Source organism: Ursus arctos, unplaced genomic scaffold (genome assembly GCF_023065955.2).
Source record: "Ursus arctos isolate Adak ecotype North America unplaced genomic scaffold, UrsArc2.0 scaffold_14, whole genome shotgun sequence".
NCBI lineage: Eukaryota > Metazoa > Chordata > Mammalia > Carnivora > Ursidae > Ursus > Ursus arctos.
In genome coordinates this window covers 32656649-32683804 of record NW_026622808.1, presented here as the reverse complement: position 1 = coordinate 32683804, position 27156 = coordinate 32656649, and the positions used below count along the sequence as shown (strand labels likewise).

The 27156-nt window shown below is 46.5% G+C and overlaps 3 protein-coding genes across 9 annotated transcripts in view; all 3 read left to right on the top strand.

Moving 5' to 3' along the window:
* The window catches only part of RHOA (ras homolog family member A), a 56792-nt gene extending 54989 nt beyond the window's left edge, over positions 1 to 1803 (top strand). For both annotated transcript variants that reach the window (XM_026500839.4, XM_026500840.4), the window contains one exon: positions 561 to 1803. In XM_026500839.4, the coding sequence (XP_026356624.1) occupies positions 561 to 734 (174 nt within the window). In that variant the 3' untranslated portion in view covers positions 735 to 1803. The remainder of the gene's footprint in view (positions 1 to 560) is intronic.
* A 1036-nt stretch (positions 1804 to 2839) lies between these two features.
* Positions 2840 to 3916, top strand: GPX1 (glutathione peroxidase 1). Its single transcript, XM_026500836.4, has 2 exons — positions 2840 to 3165; positions 3352 to 3916. The coding sequence occupies exons 1-2, from the start codon at positions 2896 to 2898 to the stop codon at positions 3709 to 3711; spliced, it is 630 nt and encodes a 209-aa protein (XP_026356621.2). The 5' UTR covers positions 2840 to 2895; the 3' UTR covers positions 3712 to 3916.
* An 8316-nt stretch (positions 3917 to 12232) lies between these two features.
* The window catches only part of USP4 (ubiquitin specific peptidase 4), a 49536-nt gene continuing 34612 nt past the window's right edge, over positions 12233 to 27156 (top strand). For 2 of the 6 annotated variants that reach the window (XM_026500832.4, XM_026500834.4), the window contains exons 1-6: positions 12255 to 12408; positions 15268 to 15395; positions 18549 to 18679; positions 19838 to 19964; positions 20579 to 20724; positions 20853 to 20914. In XM_026500832.4, the coding sequence (XP_026356617.1) occupies positions 12308 to 12408; positions 15268 to 15395; positions 18549 to 18679; positions 19838 to 19964; positions 20579 to 20724; positions 20853 to 20914 (695 nt within the window). In that variant the 5' untranslated portion in view covers positions 12255 to 12307. Of the gene's footprint in view, positions 12409 to 15267; positions 15396 to 18548; positions 18680 to 18823; positions 18995 to 19837; positions 19965 to 20578; positions 20725 to 20852; positions 20915 to 23906; positions 26979 to 27156 lie in introns of those variants that run through there. The other 4 variants (XM_057312097.1, XM_026500831.4, XR_008959160.1 and 1 more) reach the window with 4 other exon arrangements.

Here is a 27156-nt window from a genome sequence, read left to right as displayed (position 1 = left end):
GATTAAATTGGTGGCAACTAAAGGATCAGGAAATCCTGAGGACAAGGAGTCCAGAGAGCCCTGATTCTTTATAAAAGTGATGATGGAGGTTGCATCTTAGCTTCTGAGAAGCCGGGTGGCCCAATGGCAGGGCTTCCCCAGTGCAGGACAAGAGCCTTGAGGTCTTTCAGCCCAGGTTCCTCCACTGAGGTTTCTCTCTGAATGTCAAGGTCAGGATCTGTTTCCTTCCAGAGGCATTCAGTCCTCTGTCAAGCTAAGTACAGGAAGACCCAAGTGCTTACCCTGGATTGACAGCTTGAATCATTTTGCCCTTGATTCCCTCCTTAACCCTGCGGGGCTTCTCTGGCCTCTCCCTGCTTTCTCTCTACTTCCCAGAGAAGAGCTTGTTTGGTAGGGATTTTATATAGGGTAGGGAGGGTCACTGCATATGAGTTCATAAGACAGAACTCAAATCTGGGTTTGGCAGCTTTTAAAAGAAGTCTCTTAAGCTGAATTTGAGTACTTTGCACTTACTTCATATATGTGACACTTAACTGAAAGTGCTCTTTTCTCTTTGGTAGGAGCCAGTGAAACCGGAAGAAGGCAGAGATATGGCAAACAGGATTGGCGCTTTTGGGTACATGGAGTGTTCAGCAAAGACCAAAGATGGAGTGAGGGAGGTTTTTGAAATGGCCACGAGAGCTGCTCTGCAAGCCAGACGTGGGAAGAAAAAATCTGGGTGCCTTGTCTTGTGAAACCCTGCTGCAAGCACAGCCCTCATGCGGTTAATTTTGAAGTGCTGTTTATTAATCTTAGTGTATGATTACTGGCCTTTTTCATTTATCTATAATTTACCTAAGATTACAAATCAGAAGTCATCTTGCTACCAGTATTTAGAAGCCAACCATGATTATTAATGATGTCCAACCCACCTGACCACCGGGGTCCTTCTGACACTGCTCTAACAGCCCTCCTCTGCACTCCCACCTGACACACCAGGCGCTAATTCAAGGAATTTCTTAACTTCTTGCTTCTTTCTAGAAAGAGAAACAGTTGGTAACTTTTGTGAATTAGGCTGTAACTACTTTATAACTAACATGTCCTGCCTGTCATCTGTCAGCTGCAAGGTACTCTGGTGAGTCCCTACTTCAGAGCTTTACTCCTTAACAGATTTTATTGGCATAGCTCTGTGATGGGCATCCAGTTTTTTTAAAATGCCCATCCAGAAAGGCCCAAGTCCATGCAGCTGTGGCAGAGTGTTACAGTTCTGTGGTTTCATGTTAGTTACCTTATAGTTACTGTGTAATTAGTGCCACTTAATGTATGTTACCAAAAAATAAATATATCTACCCCAGACTAGATGTAGTATTTTTTGTATAATTGGATTTCCTAATACTGATATTTGTCATCCCTGCAGAAAGTGTATTGGTTTTTTAAAAAAGAAAGTGTATTTGAAAATAAAGTCAGATGGAAAATTCATTTTTAAAATTCCCGTTTTGTCAGTTTCTCTGATAAAAGATGGCCCATATCACCTCTTTTCGACCCCACATACCCCTCCCCAGAGCTGGGCTAAATAAATAGGAATTTGGTTTCATGCCTGAGGCACTTAGACACTTCAGAAGGTGGCATAACCTGTCTCACCTGGATTGCAGGGTCTGGCTCTAGTTCACAGTGCTCTTTTTCCTCACTGTATCCAGGTTCCCCCCCAGAGCAGCCGCCAGTTCTCTTGGGTGGCACTCACTTTCTTCTCTCCAGCTGACTAAACTTTTTTTCTGTACCAGTTAATTTTTCCAACTACTAATAGAATAAAGGCAGTTTTCTAAACTTCCTGTATCCTGGTGTTTGTGTTGCTCTCTCCAGGGCTGGGAGTGGGAGGATATATCCATCCAGCCTAGCTCTCGTTGGAAGGTTCCTTCAGAGTGCGAAATACCAGGTTGCCCCTCCCCATTCTGACCCCCCCCCCCCCGATTTGGCACTAACCTGGCTCCTCCTAAGAAGGTGGAAATGCTTATTTTGTGTCACATTAAAGTTCACAGTGGCCTAGTGTGTGGAGTTCAGTGTACGGGGGAGACATGTGGGGTACTCCAAGCAGTCATTCCTCTGGGGGAATCTCAGGAGTGTGACATTTTTCTCTTCCTGTCCATTTTCAGTGGAACCTGAGCCTCAGGTGAAGTTGATTGGGTATGGAGGATGGCCTGAAATCGGCTGGGTCCACTCCAGAAGCTAGGGAGGGGGTGGGCCTCAGTGGCTCCTTGGGAAAACCAGAGTTAAGGACAGTGCCACACTGGAGATAGAAAAGGAGAGACCAGAGGCCTGGATGAGAGGATGCGCCATGCAGCCCCAGAACGCAGGGAAAGGAGTTAGAGCTGCATTTTGGAGCCAGAGCCCTGGCTACCCCGGGCAATGCCCACTTTCCTCCAGCTTAACCTTCCTAGAGCCACAGCGCCTCATCGCAGAGAGAACACTGCCAACTGCACCACCACAAGTCGCAACTCGCTCTGTGCACCTGGCGACAATAGGGCACTGACAGCAAGAGGAGTAATATGGCTTAGCACCCGCTGCTGTTGCTGCCCAGTCTCCTTGGGCCCTGCCCGATCCCTTAACTAAATACCTTGGAGAAGGAATCGGAGCCCTCTTGGGCCCGAGTCTTGGGCGGGTAACTCGCGGGAACGCCACCAGCGCTGCGCTGCCCAGATGGAACCTGGCTTGCCTGCGGCTCCGCGCTGCATGGGCGGTGCCCGCATCCGGCCAGACCGCACCCTCCCACCCGGCTGGAGGGAGGGCGGAGGCCGGATGAGGCGAGGCGGGGCGGGGCGGGGAGGGAGGAGGAGCTGCCGGGAATGTCCCTGCGCCACGTGACTCCACAGTCCTTGCTGTCCCCCGCGGAAGCTCCGCATTGTAGTCGGAAAGTCCGTCATGTGCGCCGCTCCGCTCGCCGCCGCCGCCGCCGCTGCTGTAGTGGCGGCGGCCCCGCGCTCGGTGTATGCCTTCTCTGCGCGCCCGCTGACCGGCGGGGAGCCCCTGAGCCTGGGTTCCCTGCGGGGCAAGGTGCTGCTCATCGAGAATGTGGCGTCGCTCTGAGGCACAACGGTCCGGGACTACACCCAGATGAACGAGCTGCAGCGGCGCCTCGGGCCCCGGGGCCTGGTTGTGCTCGGTTTCCCGTGCAACCAGTTTGGGCATCAGGTGCGCGCTGGGGGCAGAGCGGCGGGGGCGGAGGGGAGGGGGCGCCTGCCGGGCGGGGTTCAGGTCTGCCTAGGGGTTGTACAAGAAGGACAAGAGCCCGGTGACTCATCGAGAAACTTCTCGTTTGCGGTCCGATCGTTTCCCCTCTTGCGGCCCCGGGTTCCAAGCTCTTCTTCCCTCCCGCAGGAGAACGGTAAGAACGAAGAGATCCTGAATTCCCTCAAGTACGTCCGACCCGGCGGCGGGTTCGAGCCCAACTTTACGCTTTTTGAGAAGTGCGAGGTGAACGGCGCGCAGGCGCACCCTCTCTTCGCCTTCCTGCGGGAGGCTCTGCCTGTCCCCAGTGACGACGCCACTGCGCTCATGACCGACCCAAAGTTCATCATCTGGTCTCCCGTGTGCCGCAACGACGTCGCCTGGAACTTTGAGAAGTTCCTGGTGGGCCCGGATGGCGTGCCTGTGCGCAGGTACAGCCGCCGCTTTCCAACCATCGATATCGAGCCTGACATCGAAGCCCTGCTGTCCCAGGCGCCCAGCTGTGCCTAGGCAACCCTCCTATCCCTGCTGCTTGGCAGTCACAGCGCTGCCCTCTGGGGATTTCGTCCATGACGGTGTTTCCTCGAAATCTGCATGGAGGAACGCCTGATTTCCAGGAAAATCCTCTGAGCTGGGCGCTTCTTGTCCATCCCAGCACTGCCCCCTCCCCCCCTTACAAGCCTGCTCAGTAATAAAGTGTTGGGTGTTAGCAGAACTCTGTGTGTGTCCTGTGTCATTTGGGGACATCTTCCCTAATAACCTTATTGTCACAGGGCTGTGAGCTTAAGTCCCCACCCCTTGGCCTTTGTTTTAGCCAAGCCTGAACTTCCTTTGCTTTTGTCTGCAGTGTCTGGAATCCACTCTTTCCGGTGTTTAAAGCCTAACTCCTGTCCCAGTGTTTTTCCCTCTTCCAGGATATTTAGTAGGGCCATCCCAAGGCCCTGTTACAAGAGAAAGTCCGGATTCCAGAAAGAGGAAGACAAGTCAAGAGCCAAGTGCCAAATGCCGGCAGTAAGCCTCCTTTCTAAGTATGCTAGGCATGAAATGACATTCGCAAAAGAGAACACGAGTTCCCACACACATTCAGAGTCTGTGGCTTCTCCAAGTGTCAGGCCCACCTACTTTACACAGTTGTAAAACCATGCCATTTTACAAAAATTTTCCCATTACTTTGTTAGATCTTTGCATGTTGCTACCCAGACTTACTTATGTCTGCTCTGATGCCGCCCTTACCCGTTGTCGCCTCTCATGTATTCAGAGTGAGAAGAATATACAACTGGCCCTTCTGACCATGCCCTGCTTGGCACTTCGCAGTTGGAATTGCATGGTCAGGCTCAGAGTAGGGGCTTATCTTGGAAGCCAGCTGCTGCTTCTCGGGTGTGGTTTGGGTCTAACCTCTCTCCCTCTCTTGGCTCTGCTGCCTATCTTTTGAGACAGACTTGGAGTCTTTCTTTCTCTTTCTTTCTTTCTTTCTTTCTTTCTTTCTTTCTTTCTTTCTTTCTTTCTTTCTTTCAAGATTTTATTTTTTTATTTATTTGACCGAGAGAGAGACGGCCAGCAAGAGAGGGAACACAGGCAGGGGTAGTGGGAGAGGAAGAAGCAGGCTCCCAGCGGAGGAGCCTGATGTGGGGCTCGATCCCAGGACCCTGGGATCACACCCTGAGCTGAAGGCAGACGCTGAACGACTGAGCCACCCAGGCGCCCCTGGAGCCACTTTCTATCACAGTCCAGGGGATTCTGGACGGCTTGGATGCAGCTGCTGCTTGGGTAGACAAGGACGCACAAACACGTCAGCAGTGTCACCCAGTCCAGAATGTGGGCTCATCATTCGGTCCGTGTCATGTGTTCTGTTGGCTGCCAGGAACGCAGTCCTCGGGAAGGCAGACTATATCGTTACTAAGAGCATGTGGAGTTCGAGGTAGTACAGGGTACTTTGAGAATAAGAGAGCCCGGCCCAGTAGGGAGATCATGCTTCCCTCCTGGAGGAAATGGCAGTGAAGCTGAAGAGAAGTCAAGAAGCATTCAGCTGAGGAATGAACTGATGGAGGGTGGACAGGCAGGGAGTACAATGTGCAAGGGTCTGACGTGGGAAGGGGGCATCACTGACTGGGTTGGACAACACAAGGACAGGCAGGCTTGGGGAGAAGAGTATGTGTTCAGATGGAGACATCTTGCATGAGACGCCCAGATGGAGTATCTGGAGCAGGTAGTTAGAAGAGGCTCAGAAAAGGAGTATGGGGTGGAGACGAAGGTCTAGCCAAGGGGACGGTAAGTAGCCATTGGAGACTATGAGATCACTTGGGGAGAGTGGCAAGAAATAAACCGGGGTCTGGGGGCCTAGACCCGAGGCCTATGGATTCACAATCCTGGGTCAGGTAACAGGCACAGCGGGGAGCACAAGGATGGAGTCAAGGGGCCATGAGAAGGGATATTTCGTAACGGTTGCTGGGGCAAGTGCTTGTGGATTGAGTGTTCCTCAGCAAGCACAGTTTGCGGGGGGGGGGGGGCAGCTGGAGCTGAAGCCAGATAACCAAGTGTCTGAGATGTGCCAGGTGCTGTTCAAGGAGCTAAACATAGAGCCTCCAAGAATCACCAGGGTACTTGTTAAAACTTGTGTTCCATGGCCCTCACCCAGAGATACTGCTTTGGAAAGTCTGGGGACTTAGGATCCTACTCAGCTACCTCCCAGCTGAACCTGAGGACAGACCTTCTGCTCCAATTCTCCCGTTTCTTGTAAAGAGTCAGTGCTGCCGCGGCCACATTCTCTGGTTAGGCTCTAGATGGGAACCCAGGGCTTTCCGGACTAACTTCAACCTCTTCCCTCCCAAGCTGACTGGTGACTCACTCTTACTCGCCCACTTTTTTTTCCCTCTCAGTTTATGCCTTGGGTTGCCAAAGAAGGGAACTTACGAGTTTCCAATGTGGGTGCCCCTGGCGGGCATATCCTCCTAAGACTTAAGCTGCCTGCCTCCCTTAACTGAAAGTCATTTCCAACCCTCTCATCTTCAGGAAGAACCAGAATAAAGCCAGTTACCACCACCTCCTCCTCCCCAAGAAACTGGACATCTTCCCCCAACACACACAAACACACACAAACACACACGCCTACACATACACATTCCTTATCATTCAACCATGAAACCGCTACTGGCTCCGACCTGCACCCGCCCCACCTCATCGTGAATCAGCAGTTCAAGTGAACAAGGAAAAGCGAAGGAATGCCGGGGAGCCCGCCAGAGGTCCCAGTGTTGAATTAAAGTGGCTGCAGGACCCTGCTTGATCTGGGAGCAGGCAACAGCATTTAGGCCACAGGCCTTCTAAGAAGGGAATGGGCCCTGCTGTTACTCAGGTTCACAAGCTTCGTTTTTGCAGTTCTTCCAGAAATACTGGGTTTTCTTTTTGTTTTTAAAGCATTAAATCTCAAAATTATGTAGAAGTACATCAAATCACCACAACGTACGCTTCAAATATTTTACAATTTTATTGGTCAATTAAACCTCAATAAAACTGAAAAAAAAATCTGATAAAATACAGACACTTCTTGCACAGTTAGCTCTTTATCAGATGACTTCCTCATTCTGACTCAACGTAGTTCCACAAACAACATTTGAAACTAGCTTTTTTTTTTTTTTTTTTAATTAAAAATAGGGGCTCCTGGGTGGCTCAGCCAATTAAGCAGCTGACTTGGGCTCAGGTCATGATCTCAGGGTCCTGGGATTGAGCCCCACGTCTGGCTCCTCACTCAGCGGGCAGTCTGCTTCTCTCTTCTCTCTCTCTCTGTCTGCCCCTCCCCCTGCTCTCTCTCTCTCTAATAAATACATAAAATCTTTTTTAAAATTTTAAAAATAAATGAATAGGGGCGCCTGGGTGGCACAGCGGTTGAGCGTCTGCCTTCGGCTCAGGGCGTGATTCTGGCGTTACAGGATCGAGCCCCATATCAGCCTCCTCTGCTGGGAGCCTGCTTCTTCCTCTCCCACTCCCCCTGCTTGTGTTCCCTTTCTCCCTGGCTGTCTCTCTCTCTGTCAAATAAATAAATAAAATCTTAAAAAAAAAATAAAGTAAAAAATAAAAATAAAAATAAATGAACGAATAAATAAAACAAGTTTATTTTCTCAGAAGTATTCCTGGCCCTATCAGTTCAATAAATCTCTTCATATCTTTTATTTATGTATTTATTTAGAGAGAGAGGGAGAGAGACCACATGGGGGGGGGGTTTTGGGGGCAAGGAGCAGAGGGAGAGGTAGAGAGAATCCCAAGCAGGCTCGATACCCATTACAGAGCCTGACACAGGGTTTGATCCCGTGACCCGGAGATCATGACCTGAGGGGAAAGCAGTTGGGTGCTCAACTGACTGAGCCACCTGAGTGCCCCAGTTCTATCAATCTCTTGAGTTTAAATTTTTGGATAATACTGAGTAAAAAACACTGCCTAAAGATTTCCCTAAGAGAACCCAGCATGGATCTATAAAGAATGGGCAGTGATCCTTGCCAAAGAATCCTGAAGTTGGCAGGTTTTTGTTATATTAACAATCAACAAATAGGCTGGGAGAGCATGCTGTCACACACAGAGATGTGACACGGCTGGGATGGCGCGAAAATAAAACCCAGCTTCAGCTGGTCACACAAGTCACCAGACACATGCTTTGCATCAGGCACTGCTGGATTGGGAGCTGGGAGCCCAAATAAGAGAAGTTCTTGCCTAAGGAGTAAGGGCCCATGAGTCTGGACCCTAACCCTGGGAGTAACAGAGAAGCAAACTCTGAGCCCTGACAGCCTTCAGCTTTGATCTCCCCAAGAACTCAACTCCTGATTTGTCATGTGAGAAAGCAAAACAAAAATCACGAACTAGGTAGGCAGCTTGCTGATGGGTATTCTGTTAGTTGCATCCAGAGGAAGTGAGACTGACCTGACATGACAATGTTGTGCTAGGCAGAGGCCCAGGGGCCTTTCCATCATTTATCTCTCAGACAGAACACCCCCCCCCCCCCCAGTGTCCCTCTCCCCAGGCCTAGTATAGTTGCAGCCAGAAAGGCCAGAGTAAGAGACCACAAAACAGACCCACTTCATCCAAATGCCCAGAGTTCAAGCAGTATCCAGGGCATTGTGTAGCCTGCCTTGGGTGGTATCTTACAGACCTACAGGCCACCAGGCTCCACAGGGAGACAAGTGGAGGAGATCTGAGTCTCCATACAGAGGAGGCACCTGTTACCCTAGCCTCCTCTGTCCGCAGCACATAACTATGCCTGTGTATATGTGTGTATGAATCTAAAGACGCCCCGGTCCCCTGAGCATCTGTTGCGGACTCATCGAACATGCCCAAAGCCCAGGGGGAATGATAGCATGTCTTGGCTTCCTATGCCAGCTGCTTGGGTTTCCTTCCCAGCAAAGTGTCTGCAGCATCACCCTCCATGTTCCTGGACCACTTCGTCACACAACACACAGACTGTAATTACATGTGAAAACATCTTCCCCAGCCATACAGGCTGTGAATCTCTGGAGGGTAGGGACAGTGAGTTCCGGTACATCATGGATTATTAGTCAAATGAAAAAATGACTAGTATCTGGTACTCTTCCATTCATTCATCTGAGAAATGCCTATTGAGGATTTGCTCTGTACAAAGGGCAAACAACACAATAGTGAAATACTTGCGTATTCAGAAGACATCAATGGTAATAAAATTAGAGGAGGAAGAGAAGACACTGGCCACACCTGGGCCCAGGAAGCCACACCCTCTCTGCCAATCAGGGCTGGCCACCAATAGTGGCATAACCAGAATGGAATCTGTCCAATAGCTGGAGTCTTCAGTGTAGGAACGCTGATCCCACTTCCTCTCTGAGATTCCTTCAGGTCTTTGGCTGTCACCTTCCCCAATAATCTAATCCTTCTATAACAGAGGTTATAATGTCACTGCTAAGATGTTTAATTCTTCTGAAATGTACTAGAGCCTTTAACTTTTTCATAGTTTCCTGGGCAGGTTAAAGGAGCACAGACAAGAAGAAAACAATGTTCTCCCCTAAAGAGACCTGTAATCGAAAGCTGCCCAATATTTGTGAACACTGCCACATGTGCTCTGTCACTGCTGGCCTAGTGTGGACCATTGGGAGGGCCAACTCCACTTAGATGTAGAGCAAGCCACAGTGCCAGCCAAGGCAAGAACTTTATGATTTGGAACCAAATAAAGCTTAAAGTTCACACACCCAGACATTACAAACTCTCACTTAGGTCATCATGGTCCAAGATCAAGCAGTATGTGACCAATCAGTCAAACCTGTTTCCTCTAGCTCCCTTCCTGCTTTCCTTCCTGTTCTTGTGCCCCAAGCTGCCATGGCAATGAGGGGGTTGTTCAGTTCTACGTTTTGGTTATGAGGCCAAGTGAGTGCCCTACTAAGCCTACACCTGTCCCTAGGGTAAAAGGCCCAAGAGAGAACATGGCCCTGGTGCCAGGGTGTCCCCTGAGCTGAATCACTCATTTCCTCCCAGATCCACAGGTCACCCACAACAGCAGGAACACACAGGCAGAGGTTCATTTTGTTTCTAGTTCCCAATCTTAAAATTTTAATCAAACTCACTAAAAGCATTCTATTTTTTAAAAATTTTATTTATTTATTTGAGAGCAAGAGCAAGGAGGAGAGGCACAGGGAGAAGGAGAAGCAGACTCCCCCACTGAGCAGGGAGCCCGATGTGGGGCTTGATCTCAGGACCCCGGGGTCATGACCTGAGCCAAAGGCAGCCACTTAACCAACTGAACCACCCAGGCACCTCAAATGTTCTATTTTTTAATTTGATTTTTTTATAGCTCTATTTATTTAAGTAATCTCTATACCCAACATAGGGCTTGAACTCACGACCCTGAGATCAAGAATCACATACTCTTCTGACTGAGCCAGCCAGGCACCCCATTAAAAATGTTTTAATACTTTGGAAATAACGATTTTCTGACTATGAAGTTTCACTTTATTCCTCGCATTGTAACTATTGGCACTTTGTGATCTTAGTATAAATTTTTTAGGAACTACCCATAATTAGAGCAAGATTTTTACAGCCACTTAATAACGCTGAAGAGATCGTGCCTTAAAAAGGTTTTCCAAAGTTTTCTTATTTATAATTAGGTTTTGTCCCCTTTTCTAGTGGTACTGAGGACTTGTCCTACTTCCTTAAGACTCTGACCCAAGCCATAAATGGTATAGGAGAAATTGCTAAAAAAAAAAAAAGAAGAGAGTAGACACTCTCTAATGTAGGTTCTGAAGTCATGTCGATAACCCAGCTTTCTTTTTCCATAAATAATGGGGCTAAAGGTAGTGTTTCTCATTTCACAACATTTTTAACACTTTCAAATAACTTTCACAGGAAGGCACTCAGATTGTCAGGGTTGGCTTCCCAGATGTAGAATTATCACGCAGTGGTAACTTCTCTGCAGAGGATTAACAACTATAAGGGTATTCAGTTATTCAAGGCGGTTTTAATTCCAAATTTCCTTTTCCCCTCCCATTTACCCAACTGCCAAGAGGCCTGTGTTACCAGATGCTACTTGCGGGGTGTCCCAGACAGTGCAAATTCGATTCGTGTTAATTTCAATTAGCCAAAACCTGACATTAAAATAGTAAATCTGCTCAAACAACCTACCACACTGTCACCCAGCCAGTGCTCCCTCCTCCATCCCCAACACTGAACATGGCTCATCTGTTTCTATTCTGCTCCCTCACTGCCATCTCTCCAGTTAAAGGTTCTTAATAGATCTCTTCTGGGCTTCATCATTATGCGTATAAAGGACCCTCAGCCATTTTGTCTGTGCTCCAAAATCTTTTACAATATCTGTGAACCATTTAAAGCAGAGTATGCGGCCCCCCGGCCTCTGTTTTAGCTTTAGATCGAAGGTTCTTTCCAGTAGTCTGTGCCCAGCTTAATTGGTCTAATCCTCAATCTCTGATTCTGACCTTCTTGTTTCAGAAACTGATCCCGTAGTCTCCCTTCCTGTAGAATGCACCACCATTTCTATGCTTCTTTAAAACTACACTAGAATGCTACCAAGTCAAAGTCTGACTCACAAGCTCAGGGGTCTAGTCTTTGGTTCATAACCCTTTAATGGCACTTACCTACCACACACTGCTTCACCGTGGGGTTATTTGTGGAAGATCTCTTCTCCATTAGCTTGTTTGAAGTCAGGCACTGTGACTTATCTTTGAGGGCCAGAACTGCTAGACCAGCTGCTAGCCAGCTGCCCGGTCTCCTCCTTGCTCTGGGCTTACTTCCCACTCCATGAGGGCTGTGCTTTTTGTATGCAGGGTCGAGTGGAAGACATAGGGTTCAGGACACTGCATCTTGTTGCAGCAACAAATTAAGCAGCGGCTTGGGTACTTAATGTGGAGAACACACCCGGACCTCTCCTGCTTCCCCCATTGCTATCGCCACTCAGCGGCTGCTTGTCTCCCCGACAAGGCAAGTAGCTAGCTCAGTGTGGGGGGCTTGGGCAATTCGGTCGTGGGCTATGATTCTGGCGTCTAAACTGAGAGGACTGTTAATGACTAGATCATACCGAGTCCCGGTCCCAAGGCGCTGGTATACCCGGCAGTCCCCCAAATCCCTGTAGGGCCTCCAGGGCAGGCACCCCGATCCCACGTTTGGGCGGCTAACGACTGGCCTAAGGTTTCCAGCTAAAAGCAAGAAAAGCTAGTTCCAGGGCTTCCCGTACCTGGCCCTGGGTTTATCTAAGGACAGGCTATCACCGCGGGCCCGGATGGGGTGCCCGAGTGGTCGAGGGGCCTGCGGTCAGGGGCCGAGAGATGGCGGGGCTAGACAGAGAAAGGGATGCGGAACAACCACCCCGCTGCTCCGCCCGCAAGGCGGGAGGAAGGGGCGGCTAGTTCGCTGGCGCCCACCGCCTCTTCCGGCCCTCTCCTGGCTCCGCCGCGCACCCGTGGGAGAGGGGCGGTGCGTGAGAGGCTGGGAGAAAGAGCGGAGGCCGGCTGGCGGGCGTTCGCGGCCGCGGCGCGAGGTGGGGCTTGGGCGCGCGCTCGCGTGCGTGCTTGCGTGCGTGCGTGGGCGCGGCCCACAGCACGCCGTGCGCGAGGCGGATGTCCGGGCCGGCTGGGCCGGGGCCGCGGACGAGATGGCGGAAGGTGGAGGCTGCCGTGAGCGACCGGATGCGGAGACCCAGAAATCCGAGCTCGGGGCCTTGATGAGGACCACGCTCCAACGAGGGGCGCAGTGGTGAGCACCAGACCCGCGTTTCCGCCGCCCAGGCCCAGAGGTCCCTCAGGCCGGACCCCTCTTTCCCGGCTTGGGTAGGGGCCGGGCGGAGGCGGTGTTAGTCACCCTGAGAGGGTGTCCTGAACCCTGCCTCTTAGGAGAGGAACCACAGGTTCTCCTCCGGGAAAGTGTGAGGGTTGTCCTGGCCCATTCGGAGCCCCAGAGGGCGGACCCGGTGGGGCGAGGGCTGCAGGAGGGGGAGAAGGGGAGTGCTTACGGGGACCTCCCGTATGGGAAGAGCCCTTTACCTTCGAGGACTCGCTGTGTGTGACCTTGAGCGAAGGCGACCACACCTCCCAGACCCCGGTGTCTTACTATTAAAGCCAGGGTAGCAGTATTTGGCACCCCCACCTTATGGGTTGAGGAGAAGGTCAGAAGTAGTTACTTTTGTAACTTATAAACTGCCGAACAGATGTCAAGGTCAGAAGTTGAACAAATGTTTGAGAGCCCCAGGTTATTTTGGTAGCAAATGTCAAAAATGATTGTGGCAGCGGTCTCTCGGAGTGGGAAAGGAGGATAGCTTAGAGCCGAGATAAAAAGATTAAAAGTCCAGGGTTTAGAAGAGCAAGTCTGAGGAGGTTTCTTAATAAATTGTTTAGTAGAAGGGACAGTACTTCCACTAGTGAAGAGATTCCTGGGTGGTGTTATCATGTGAGAGTAGAGAGCTAAGGCTTGGCTTTGCATCGAATATGATTGAACATCCATCTTTAAGAAATTGTGGTGGTGTTGATGATGCTACTTAGGGTTACAGAGGAATTGACCAGGGAAGGGAAACATTGGGCTTAGGAGGAGTTCAGATAGGGCTGCACAGCTGGCCAAGCTGTGAGAGGCAGGGCAAGCAGAAGTTATCCTCCATAGGGGTGATATATGAAGAATACTCAGCAGAACCAGAAGGAGGGTGAGATAGACTAAGATCACACATGAAAGTGTTTGGAGGGTGTTGTTCGAGGCGTTTGGAGGGAAAAGAGCATTTTAAAGATTTGGGTGTGTTTATGGATCCTTGTGGGCTCTGGGAAGCTGCCTGATTGCTGAGGTTTGTTTTTTTATAAAACTTAAAGATTTGGGGTGCCTGGGTGGCTCAGTTGGTTAAGCATCTGCCTTCAGCTCAGGTCATGATCCCGGGGTCTTGGGATCTCTCTCTCCCGCTCTCTCTCTCAAATGAATAGATAGATAAAATCTTAGAAAAAAAAAAAAAAGACAAAAAAACTTAAAGGACTCTCCAGTATAATGGTTGTGTTTTTTTCCCCCACAGAGATTTACTTCTCCTTCTGTCTTAATTGTAAAACAGCATAGTGATACTTTCATTTTTTTATTTTTTCATAGTGATACTTCAAAAATATAACCAGATCAAATTAATAACTAGAGACTATTATTTGTGTACAGTACCATACCTAGACACTATTATATGTGTATGTGCATACATATATGTGTACACAACACTTTTTTTATTTTTGTATTTATTTGACAGAGCATAAGCTGGGGTAATAGCAGACGGAGAGGGAGAAGCACACTCCCCGCTGAGCAGGGAGCCCGATGCGGGGCTTGATCCCAGGACCCTGGGATCATGACCCGAGCCGAAGGCAGATGCTTAACCATCTGAGCCACCCAGGTGCTCCACACACTATTTTTTTTTAGCATACATTTTTAAAGTGTCCTCTTTGGTACTCAAAGGAAACCTGAATTGTATGGTGTTATTATCCTGTTTTCAGAAAGAGAATTAATTTAATGCTTTCCATGTAAACCAGTATAACCAAACTGTTCTGGACAAGGATCTCTATAAAGATCATTATGAAATTAATGACTTGGTCATTAGCAAACAAGATTTTACCCATAGGAGGACTTCAGTTAAATAAGCATTTTGAAGCCAATCATTTCCTTTCATTTACTCATTAAAAAATTTTTTTTTCTTCTTAAATAGGCTCCATGCCCAGTGTAGAGCCCAACACCGGACTTAAACTGACAACCCTGAGATCAGTACCTAAGCTGAGACCAAGAGTCAGATGCTTAACTGAGCCACGCTAGGCATCCCTCTTTTTTTTTTTTAATTTGAAGATTTTGTTTATTGAGAGTGAGAGTGCATGAGTGGGGGGAGAGGTGGAGGGAGGGGGAGAGAGAGAAAAAAAAAATCTCAAGCAGACTCCATGCTGAGTGAGGAGCTTGACATGGGGCTTGATCTCACGACCCTGAGCTCATGACCTGAGCCAAAATCCAGAGTTGGACACCCAGCCAGCCGAGCCACCCAGGCGCCTGTCTTTTTTGTTGTTTTTTTTAAATAAAGATATTTATTTTTATTTTTTATTTTGAAGATTTTATTTATTCATTTGACTGAGAGAGAGACAGCCAGTGAGAGAGGGAACACAAGCAGGGGGAGTGGGAGAGGGAGAAGCAGGCTCCCAGCGGAGGAGTCCGATGTGGGGCTCGATCCCAGGACTCCGGGATCACGCCCTGAGCCAAAGGCAGATGCCAAACGACTGAGCCACCCAGGCGCCCCTAGATATTTATTTTTAAGTAAGCTCTGTGCCCAACGTGGGGCTTGAATTCATGACCCCGAGATCAAGAGTTGCACACAAACGCCATTGACTGAGCCAGCCAGGCACCTGTATTCATTCTTCAACAGTCATTTCACTTAATGGACTCCTCTCCTGGGCCAGGCTCTCTGTGCTATCTGAGGCCTAGCCCTGCTCTTGTTCTTGAGAATGTGTTTTTGAATGGGGAATGTGTGTTCCCCGGGTGGAAAGATCGTAAAAAAAATTAAAGGAACAACTGCAAAAACTTAGAACCTCAGTTTTTCTGGTATAGTAAATTTTTATCTGTCTCTAGGTATCTTATTGACAGCCGGTGGTTCAAGCAGTGGAAGAAGTATGTGGGTTTCGACAGCTGGGATATGTACAATGTGGGTGAACACAATTTATTTCCTGGCCCAATAGATAACTCCGGACTCTTTTCAGGTATAGTATCCCATGCTTTTCTAATTGAAATGCCCACCTAGGCAGTGGCCTGAGGCCGTGTTTATCAGTAACATGGACGCTGTGAACCCGACTTTCTTGCTGTGACAGGATAGAAACAAGTGCCCTTGGTTTGCTTCTACAGCAGAAGTCTTTGTAAGACCCTCAGGGAGGAGTGAAGCTACTTTTTTTCTTTTTTATTTATTTATTTTTAAAAGATTTTATTTATTTATTTGACAGAGATAGAGACAGCCAGCGAGAGAGGGAACACAAGCAGGGGAGTGGGAGAGGAAGAAGCAGGCTCATATCGGAGGAGCCCGATGTGGGGCTCGATCCCCTAACGCCGGGATCACGCCCTGAGCCGAAGGCAGACGCTTAACCGCTGTGCCACCCAGGCGCCCCGAAGCTACTTTTTTTCTAAACTAACTGCTTCACACAAGAGCCTACTTCTAGTGTTTTTTTTTTGCCAGTTAGTTTGTTAGAGATGTCAGATTTTAGATTAGCATGTGGAATGGGAAGAGATAGGATATGATTTTGAAATTGCATCTGGAATCTGAAATTTGGGCACCAGAATTTTCTGTGTTACCTTTGCAGTGGAACAAATTGCAGACCTGTCTATATCCATCAAGCATTCTTGTGATGGTTGTTTGTCATAGGAGTGTGTGAGGAGAGGTGGAAGATAGTTACTATCACAGTCAGCTCCCATTGGACGAAGTGATTGAAAAAATGATGCATGACCTCCCAGAGCTGGGCTTGTACCTGTAGATGCATAGATATGACAGTTGACCTTTCCCAGGCTGTGTTCTGTTTAGCTTTAGACTCTCTTGCAAGCAGAATGAGGGTGGTCTGTCGATTGTGTCCAAAATCAGGGCAGTAGGAAGGCAGACCATGTATGAGGCTTGATCTAAGTGCTTAACGCTGACTTGGGTGTTTTTAAAAATGGGCAGTGCTTCAGCTCAGACTTGTTTTAGGAGAGGTCTGAGTGACATAATAATTCCTGTGCTTTGTTTCCTGATGTAGGTCAGATGGTGGCATCACACCATGCGGTTTGGCATAAGGGAACATAGCGGTGTGTTTGCACTTTTCCTCCCCCTGCCCCCCCCCCTTTTTTTAAGTAATCTGTAATCCCAGTGTGGGGCTCAAACTCATGATACCGAGATCAGGAGTTGCATGCTCTGCTGACTGAGCCAGCCAGGTGCCCCTCTTTTTTTTTTTTTAAATAGAAGATTTCTTAATGCTTTTAAGAATACTAATGATGAGACTCCTAGGGCTAGAGGGGCTCTGTGAAATCATTTTGCATGACCTTCAGCTAAGGGTAAGCATTTCTTCCATGGTCCCCCAATTTGATGTCACCTGGCTTTTCCTTGAAACCTTTGCTGTGTGCTTGGGAGGTGAGAAGTACATTGTGTTCAGACCCTGCTTGGAACATTGACGGTGCATGAATGGTGATGCTGAAAGCTGTGTGTTCCTTTCCCACATTTAAAGGTTTCTGGCTGCTGCTTGGCACACTGTGTATAGACAGATCTGCGTAGTGCTTAGTGTCAGAGATGAGGAATCGGATCTCCCCAAGTAAGACAAGAAGTGAATAACTTCTGTGAGTTTTACTTTATAAATCAGAGAAGAGTTGAATTTATAAATCAGAAAAATTTAATTTATAATCAGAGAAAAGTGTCAGTTTTGGAGGGAAGCTTTTGTCTCAACGGACTGAGACAAAAGGTGGGTCATCCTTCTTTTGCTCAACAGAAAAGCCCTGATCTGTCAGTGTTAATAGTCATGCCAGAGCTGCTGTGGAAAGTGGTTGGCTTATCAATGTGGAGGATCCATCTTTTTTTTTTTAATTATGGTAAAATACACATAGTAAAATTTATTCTAACCATTTTTAAGTGTATAGTTCAATAGTATTAAGTATATTCACATTGTTTTGCAACCAACCTCCAGAACATTTTCACCTTGCAAACTGAAACCCCCTACCCATTAAACAATAACTCCCAATCTCTTTTCCTCCGAGCCCCTGGCAGCCACCATTCTACTTTCTGTGTCTGAATCTGACTATTCTAGATACCTCATTTAAGTGGAGTTGTTCAGTGTTTGTTTTTCTGTGACTGCTTTATTTTATTTAGTATAATATTCTTGGGTTCATCCTTGCAGCATGGGTCAGAATTTCCTTCCATTTGAAGGCTGAGTAATATTCCACTGTAGGTATATACTCCACCGTATGTCTTCATTCATCCATCTCACCTTGGTATTCCTGTCCTTCACTGCTATTCCTTTCCTCTTCTCCCTGGAAATGAAGAAGGCAGAGGTGGATCAGATCTGAAACTTGCTGTAAGGAAGGGCAGAAGAGCTGATGGGATAGGGTATAAACTGGTTGGGGGGGCATGCGGGTGATGGGAACCCCCAGTCACTTTGTGAATGCTACTTATGGTTTTAGTTTTGGTTTTTAACATGATATACCTCAAGTTACAGATGAGTTGCACCATTGTGGGTACTTTTGCACCCGCTGCGGAATGGGTGTTGATGGGCACAGGGAGGCTCCGTTGGTGGGAGGTGATCAGTCTTCTCTTGGTCCAGTTCCTTGGTCCTCAGTTGAGGGAGTGTGTTTCATGGATGTCCACTTCTGATTCCTGGTCATGTTGCCTGCGTGTGGTGGGTGTGAGGTGGACGTATAGCACGTTAGGGCGTTAAAGACATTTCCCTCCATAAGGGGTTGTCCAGCTGGGTTTTGGCTTGGACTGTGGAAAACTAAGTATACTTGAATGACTCTTAAAGTTAACTTCAGTGATGCGTTTGTTGCTTTCTTAGTAAATCTTCCAGAAGATATTTGACCTCAATAAAGTTTCACTAAGCAGAATATTATGTTAAATATTCATAATTAACAGTTTCATTGTGGAATCTGGAAGCATGTTGAAAATGTAATTTGGAGTTTTTTATTCTCCCTACTCCCATTTCATTATAGAAGAAATGCACATTCCTCTGAGGGCATGGCTGAAGACAGTTGTCAGGTCTGCTCTGTGTTATGGCCAGTGACAGCATTTTGGAATTTTGTACGTGTTCCTATAAATAATTTTCTTGTTTCTGAAAAGTACATAAAAATCCTGTAAAACAAATATTTCTGGGGAGAAGAGCAGTGAGTTATGAGCTGTTTTCTTTTTTCAGATCCCGAGAGTCAGACCTTGAAAGAACATTTAATTGATGAATTGGACTATGTGTTGGTCCCAACGGAGGCCTGGAATAAATTACTAAACTGGTATGGCTGTGTAGAAGGCCAGCAGCCCATTGTCAGAAAAGTGAGTACACAGATTGTCGCAGCTGCTGGTCAGTGTCTGCGAGTACTCCCTGGGGACACTGACTGGTGTTGGCTTTCTGGGGTACTGGATGTACCTAAGTGGTTGAATAGAGGTGTTTGAGGCCTTGTTTCTGGTTCTCTTTAGGAATTGTGGGCGTGAGTGGTGGTGAGTGAGTTGCTCCCCTGAGATGTTACAGTGAGTGGCCTCCAAACATCAGAGCTGCCCAGTGGCTTGGGATGTGTCCAGCAGTGCCATGAGAGCACTTTCTGGAAGGCTCAATGAGAGAAAGTTTACTTGGGGTCAAATGGACATACAGTAATGTACTGCTTCTTGTTTATCTTACAACTTTTCTGAGAACGCTTTTTCCTCTGTGTTTATGAGTCTTTGGCCATACTGTTGAATGTCTCAAAAAGCAGGTGTTTATAAACCAGAGAAGAATAGCAGGCCATGGGATAGAAACCCAGATTCTTCACCCCTCTGGTAGATGGGACTTACGAGAAGACCATCCACCCTGACTCCCACAGTCATTTGCTTGTCCTACCAGAGGGGAAATCACATGCCTGCTAATAGGTAGACATTGGGTAAATTTCTCACTCTCCCTGGTATATAATTCCCCTTCTCAGAGTAGGAGAGATCTACAGTCCTGAGGCCATGCTTCTAAGAGTCATTGTTTGGGGCCAGAACTACCTTCTTTCTCCAACTGGAAACCTGGGCCCCTGAGAGGGGCTAGGGATTAAAAAGTTGGGGGTGTGCCAGTCTCCTGCAGATGTCCCCTAATGCCCACAGGCCCACAGTATTGCCATATGGTGGGTGTTCTGCTACCACAGGGATTTAGCTGCATTCTCTAGTCCTCCCATTCGACAAACCCTGCAAGGGAGACATCATGATCCCGACTTAGAGATGAACAGTGGCTTCCCTGTTGTGCAGTGTTGTAGCTAGCTCTGGTTCCAGCCGGGTGCTCTTCCTCATGAAAGAAGAAAGATTTTAAACTCTTGGACACATGCTGGTGGCTTTAAAAATCTGTCCTTCTGATCCCCTGATCACTTAGGAAAACTGATTATTGTGTGGATTCTGCCTCTTACCACTGATGAAACCTCTCGTTTCCAAGACTGTCTGGTGTGGAATCACTGCTTCTTCACCTGTGCCTCTTGTTCGCAGGTGGTGGAACATGGCCTGTTTGTCAAGCACTGCAAGGTGGAGGTGTATTTGCTGGAACTGAAGCTCTGTGAAAATAGCGACCCCACCAATGTGCTGAGTTGCCATTTCAGCAAGGCAGACACCATCGGTGAGTAGCTTGGCTGGGGGTTCCTGTGTATCCCAGGGGAGAGTGCAGAGCACTATGGCTGATGGGAGCAAAGCTGGGCACCCACTCCAGAATTGTTACCCACGTAGTCTCAGGTTGTGGTTACCAGTCCTGACCTGGTTCTTGTGGAGAGCTAAGCCTGGGAATCAGGTTTTATAAAACCCTGGGTGTGCTCCCTGACATGAGGTGTTATGGTGATAAAGACGAGGAAACACAGATTCAGAGAGGTCACAGTAATTTGTTAAAACATCTCTGCGAGAAAGTGGCAGTGCTGCTATTTGAAACCACATTTATTTTAACTTCAGAGGTAAGTTTTCTCACCTTTCTGTGTTGCTTGTGTGCTGTAAGTGGTACTCACCTCATCAGAGAAGGAGAACCGTAGGGAAAGTTTCTAGGTATGCGAGTGCAAGAGGATGCCTGTGGAAGACATTTGGCCTTAAGAATCACCACGGAGTTGAGGCCGGTCAGAACTTTCTGTTCAAAGCACTCTGTGACTGACCATCTGAACAGGAAGGAGGATGAGCATTAGCTTGCTACAGCTGTTTTTAGCCTTGTATCTGGAGGAAGTCTTGAGTGATCTTTCTTCCCGTCTCTAGCAACCATCGAAAAGGAGATGCGGAAGCTGTTCAATATCCCTGCTGAGCGTGAAACACGGCTGTGGAACAAATACATGAGCAACACCTATGAGCAGCTGAGCAAGCTAGACAACACTGTCCAGGATGCTGGGCTCTACCAGGGTCAGGTAGGAGGGCTCAGGCCGTGCCCAGCAGGCAGCCCTGCCAGGGTGTGAGGCCAGATATCTTCTGGTTCTGAGCTCATCACCAGTGAGGTGCTTTGCATATTCCTTATTTGGTTTCCCCTTTCACTCAGGTGCTAGTAATTGAGCCCCAAAATGAAGATGGCACATGGCCGAGGCAGACCTTGCAGTCAAAGTAAGTGAACTTTCTTTCCCTTGTAGCTGGGCGTAAAGGTGTAAGAGAGACACTATTTCCTAAGGCATTTACTTGTGCTAAGTAAAATTCTTTGGGGTCAGATGAGGAAACATTCCGTTTCATATCCAGAGTCTGTAATACTGGCCTTTTGGTAAGCAGCATGCTGGGCAGCCTTCTGAGGAAAGCTCTCAAAGTGTGTGAACACAGTGGTGAGGCTGTCCTTCTTGAGAAGGAAGAGAAGGGACCCAGATCCGGGAATGAGCAGCATTCCCAGCAAAAACAAAGAGGCGGCTTTGTTTTTGCCAGGGCTTTTATTTTCTCCACCTGTGATTAGAAGCTTGGCTGGAGAAAAAGAGGGTTCAGGCATGGGGTCCTGTATGACTTAAAGTTTGATCCCACCGCACTTTTTACCCACAGGCCTGTTAGTCATTGTTGCCCTTTTTGCATACTGGGGGGAATATTCTTTTGTTAAACTGGGACTCCAGGCACCTCTCTCTCAGGAGAGGTTTGTGTGTTGTGTGGAATTGTGTGTGTCCTGAGAAGGGGACAGAAGTGATGAGTTTTTCTTACGGTATAAGGTAGGGAAATTGTGTCTGTGTTCTGATAGTTATGGGGATAGTGTTGGTCTTTGCTGTCTTCCTTCAGTCAGGTCTTGGACAGTGACTGTTTGCTAGTGATGGGCTTGTACGTAACTCTGTTGAGAATCATGAAAGCTATAGGCTCTCTCTTGAGAAACACGTCAGAATATGCAACATTTTGCCAACAATCTCAACAGTCAGGTTTTACAGATAACTTGAAGCCTAGCCATGGATTCCAGTTTTAGAGACCCTGATCACCAGTTCCTGACAAGATAACATATAGCTGTGGAAGGCAGAATAATGCCCCCTCCATGTCCAACTCCTAATCCCCAGAACCTATGAATATGTTAGGTTACATGGCAAAGTGATTAAGATGTGATTAAGGGTCTTGACATGGGGAGATTATCCTGGATTATCTGGATGGGCCCAGTGTAATCACGGGGTGAACGGGGGAGACAGAGTCAGGGAAGGAGATGTAAGGACGGAAGCAGAGTCTAAGTGATGATACGTGAGAAGGACTTCACTGGGCGACTTTCCAAGATGGTGGAGGAGTAGGAGACCTTAGTTTCATCGGGTCCCGGGAATTCAGCTAGATAGTAATCAACATTCTGAACACCTGCGAACTCAACCAGAGATCTAAGAAAAGAATTGCTGCAATTCTACAAATAGAAAAGTGACCACTTTCTGCAAGGTAGGGGGTGCAGAGAAGTGAATCTAAGGTGATATATGGGAAGGTAAACCAAGAGGGGAGGGAGTCCCTGGCAGCCAGCACCGGAAAGTGATAAAGCAGCTGAGCACAAAATCAGAACTTTCAGAGTCTGCTCTGGGGAGGGACGTCCCTGCCTGAAAGGCGGTCAGGTGGCAGAGAGGGGCAGAATCCTAGATGGGACAGTGTGGTCTCAAGATCCTTGGGGTCCCAGAAAAACCAGGGGTGCCTGAGTGTGGCAGAGTTCCGAGGCATCAGAGTGGGGAAGCTGGCTGCTATCAGTGAGCCCATGAGTGGGCTTTCAGCTCGGTTTTGTCATAAACTGCAGACTGCAGCACGGTTGGGCAAGAGTTCTCCGAGCAGGGGCCTGCCCAGCAAGTGGCAGAACCGTGGCAGGACCCATTCCTCCTCCCCGCCCCCGGGAGGAGCGGTGCGGGAGCGCGCTGCAGAAGCCTGCAGGGTCTGGAGACTGGAAGCGGGGTTGCTTGCCTGAGCTAGAAATGCACAGTCACAGGCCTGGTGAGCATGGAGTGCAGCTGGAGACTTGGAAGACAGGAGTGATTGACTGCTTTTCCATGAGGGCACACTGAGGAGTGGGGCTCCGAGTTCCGCTCCTATTGGGAGGCTGCCATTTTCATTCTCATCCTCTAAAGCTGAAAGGAAAGCCTTCAGGGAACAAAAGACACATAGAGCAATCTGAAGCCGCTTGCTTAGCCTGGCCCCTGGCAAGGGCAGTGCGACTCCATCTGGGCAAAGACCCTTGAGAATCAGCACAGCAGGCCCCTCCCCCAGAAGATCAGCAAGAACCTCCAGCTAAGACCATGTATACCCATCGTAGAGACCTGCAAAGCTCCAGCACTAGGGGAGAATAGTATATAGAATTCATGGGTTTCTTCCTGATTCTTTAGTCTTTCAATTTTAATTTTATTTCTCTTTTCAACCAATTTCTTATTTTAGTAACTCTTTATATAACTTTTTCTTAATTTTCATTTTTACAGTTACATTCTATCCTTTCATTTTATTTTTGTACATAAAAAAGTTTTTCTTTCTTTACAATTTGGGATGCAGTTTCTTTTAACAAATAGACCAAAATACACCCAGATTCTAGCATATTGCTCTGTTCTGTTCACCTGATTATATTCTCTTTTTTTTTTTAAGTCTTTTAAAATTTTCACCTCTACAGTTACATTCTATCCTTTCATCATATTTTATTGTATTTTCATATATATGTAAGTTTTTCTTTCTGTATAATTTTGGGATATAGTTTCTTCTAACAGACCAAAATACACCCAGGATATAGTATATTGCTCTGTCCTGCTCACGTGTCTGTTTATACTTTCTTTTTTGTTTGTTTTTGTTTTTGTTTTTTTTCTTTTCTCTTTTTTCATTTTTGCAGTTACATTCTATCCTTTCATTGTATTTAATTTTATTTTGTACATATATAAGTTTTTCTTTCTTTACAATTTTGGGATCTAGTTTTCTAACAAACAGACTAAAATACACACAAGATCCAGTGTATTGCTCTGTTCTGTTCACCTGTCTGATTATATTCTCTCTCTCTCTTTTTAAAATTTTATTTATTTATTATTTATTTAATTATTTTTGGTTTCGGGTCACCTCTTCTGATTGGTTTAGTGTATATTTCTCTGGGGCTGTTATTGCCATTTTAGTATTTTGTTCTCTCGTTCATCTATTCTTCTCTGCACAGAATGACAAGACGGAAAAACTCACCTCAAAAAAGAGAACAAGAGGCGGTACTGACTGACAGGGATCTAATCAGTATGGACATAAGTAAGATGTCGGAACTAGAGTTCAGAATAACGATTATAAAGATACTAGCTGGGCTTAAAAAAAGCATAGAAGACTCGAGAGAATCCCTTTCTGGAGAAATAAAAGAACTAAAATCTAACCAAGTCGAAATCAAAAAGGCTATTAATGGGATGCAGTCAAAAATGGAGGCTCTAACTGCTAGGATAAATGAGGCAGAAGACAGAATTAGTGGTATAGGAGACAAAATGATGGACAATAAGGAAGCTAAGAAAAAGAGAGATAAACAACTACTGGACCACCAAGGGAGAAGTCGAGAGAGAAGTGATACCAGAAAGCCACACAATATCAGAATAATTGGGATCCCAGAAGAAGAGGAAAGAGAGAGGGGGGCAGAAGGTATATTGGAGCAAATTATAGCAGAGAACTTCCCTGATTTGGGGAAGGAAGCAGGCATTCAAGTCCAGGAGGCACAGAGAACCCCCCTCAAAATCGATAAAAATAGGTCAACACCTCGACATATAATAGTGAAGCTTGCAAATCTCAGAGACAAAGAGAAAATCCTGAAAGCAGCTCGGGACAAGAGGTTCATAACTTACAAGGGTAGAAACATTAGACTGACAGCAGACCTATCCACAGAGACCTGGCAGGCCAGAAAGGATTGGCATGATATATTTGGGGTGCTAAATAAATAAGAAAAATATGCAGCCAAGAATACTTTATCCAGCAAGGCTGTCATTCAAAATAGGAGAGATAAAAAGCTTCCAGGACAAACAGAAACTAAAAGAATTTACGATCACTGAACCAGCCCTGAAAGAAATATTAAAGGGGGTCCTTTAAGTGAAGAGAGAGCCCAAAAGTAACATAGAACAGAAAGGAACAGAGACAATATACAGAAATAGTGACTACAGGTGGTACAATGGCGCTGAATTCATATCTTTCACTCTGAGTGTAAATGGCTAAATGCCCCAATCAAAAGACACGGGGTATCAACTGGATAAAAAAGCAAGACCCATCAATACGCTGTCTGCAAAAGACTCACTTCAGACCGAAAGACACCTCCAGATTGAAAACAAGGGGGTGGAAAACCATTTATCATGCTAATGGACATGAAAAGAAAGCTGGGGTAGTAATACTTAGACAAATTAGATTTATAATTAATAGGTCTATCCAACAAGAAGATGTAACAGTTGTAAATATTTGTTCCCCTAACATGGGAACAGCTAATTATATAAACCAATTAATAACAAAATTAAATAACTACATCGATAATAATACAATGATAGTAGGGGGCTTTAACACCCTACTCACTGCAGTGGACAGATCATCTAAGCAGATCAACAAAGAAACGAGGGCTTCGAATGACACGCTGGACCAGATGGACTTCACAGATATATTCAAAGCATTCCATCCTAAAGCAACAGAATACACATTCTTCTCGAGTGCACATGGAACATTCTCCAGATCACATACTGGGTCACAAATCAGGTCTCAACCAAAAGACTGGGATCACTCCCTGCATATTTTCAGACCACAATGCTTTGAAACTTGAACTCAGTCACAAGAGGAAATTTGGAAAGAACTCAAATACATGGAGGTTAAAGAGCATCCTACTAAAGAATGGATGGGTCAACCAGGAAATTTAAAGAAGAATTTAAAAAATTGATGGAAACAAAAATGAAAACATAACTGTTCAAATCTTTTGGGATGCAGTAAAGGTGGTTGTAGGATGGAAGTATATGGCAATACAAGTCTTTCTCAAGAAATAAGAAAGGTGTCCAATATACAACCTAAACTTACAGCTAAGGGAGCTGGAGAAAGAACAGCAAATAAAGCCTAAATCCAGCAGGAGAAGAGAATCAGTAAAGAGTAGAGCAGAAGTCAACAAAATAAGCGAAAAGAACAGAACAGATGAACAAAGCTAAGAGCTTGTTCTTTGAAAGAATTAATAAGATTGATAAACCCCTGGCCAGACTTTTCAAAAAAGAGAAAAAAAAAAGAAAAGAGAAAGGATCCAAATAAATAAAATCATGAATGAAAGAGGAGAGATCACAACCAACGCTAAGGGAACATACTATGAGCAACTACAGGCGAACAAATTAGGCAATCTGGAAGGAATGGATGCATTCCTAGAGACGTATAAACTACCAAAACTGAGACAGGAAGAAATAGAACACCTGAACAGACCCATAACCAGCAAGGAAATTGAAGGGGGTAATCAAAAATCTCCCAACAGAGAAGAATCCAGGGCCAGATGGCTTCTCAGGGGAATTCTACCAAACATTTAAAGAAGAAATAATGCCTGTTCTTCTGAAGCTGTTTCAAAAAATAGAAATGGAAGGAAAACTTCCAAACACTTTGTATGAGGCCAGCATTACTTTGATCCCAAAACCAGGCAAAGACTTCACCCAAAAGGAGAATTACAGACCAATATCCCTGATGAACATGGATGCCAAAATTCTCGCCAAAATACTAGTCAAGAGGATCCAATAGTACATTAAAAGGATTATTCACCACGACCAAGTGGGATTTATTCCTGGGCTTCAGGGATGTTTCAACACCCACAAATTAATCAGCGTGATATACTACATTAATAAAAGAAAGGACAAGAACCATATGATCCTCTCAGATGCAGAAAAAGTACTTGACAAAGTACAGAATCCTTTCTTGATTTAAACTCTTCACAGTGTAGGGATAGAGGGAACATATCTCAATATCATAAAAGCCATCTGTGTAAAGCTCACAGTGAATATCATTCTCAGTAGGGAAAAGTGAGCTTTTCTGCTAAGATTGAACACGGCAGGAATGTCCACTGTCACCACTGCTGTTCAACATAGTACCAGTCAACAAAAAGAAAAGTCATCCGAATCAGCAAATAAGAAGTCAAACTCTCACTCTTTGCAGATGACATGATACTGTACCCCAGGATTGCTACAACCCATACAGGAATTCAGCAAAGTAGCAGGATATAAAATCAATGCACAGAAATCAGATGCATTTCTATACACTAAAATGAGACAGAAGAAAAAGAAATTAAGGAGTCGATCCTATTTACAGTTGCACCAAAAACCATAAGATATCTAGGGATTCACCTAACTAAAGAGGGGCATCTGGGCAACTCGGTTAAGCATCTGTCTTCCGCTCACATTATGATCTCAGGGTCCTGGGATCGAGTCCCAGGTTGGGCTCCT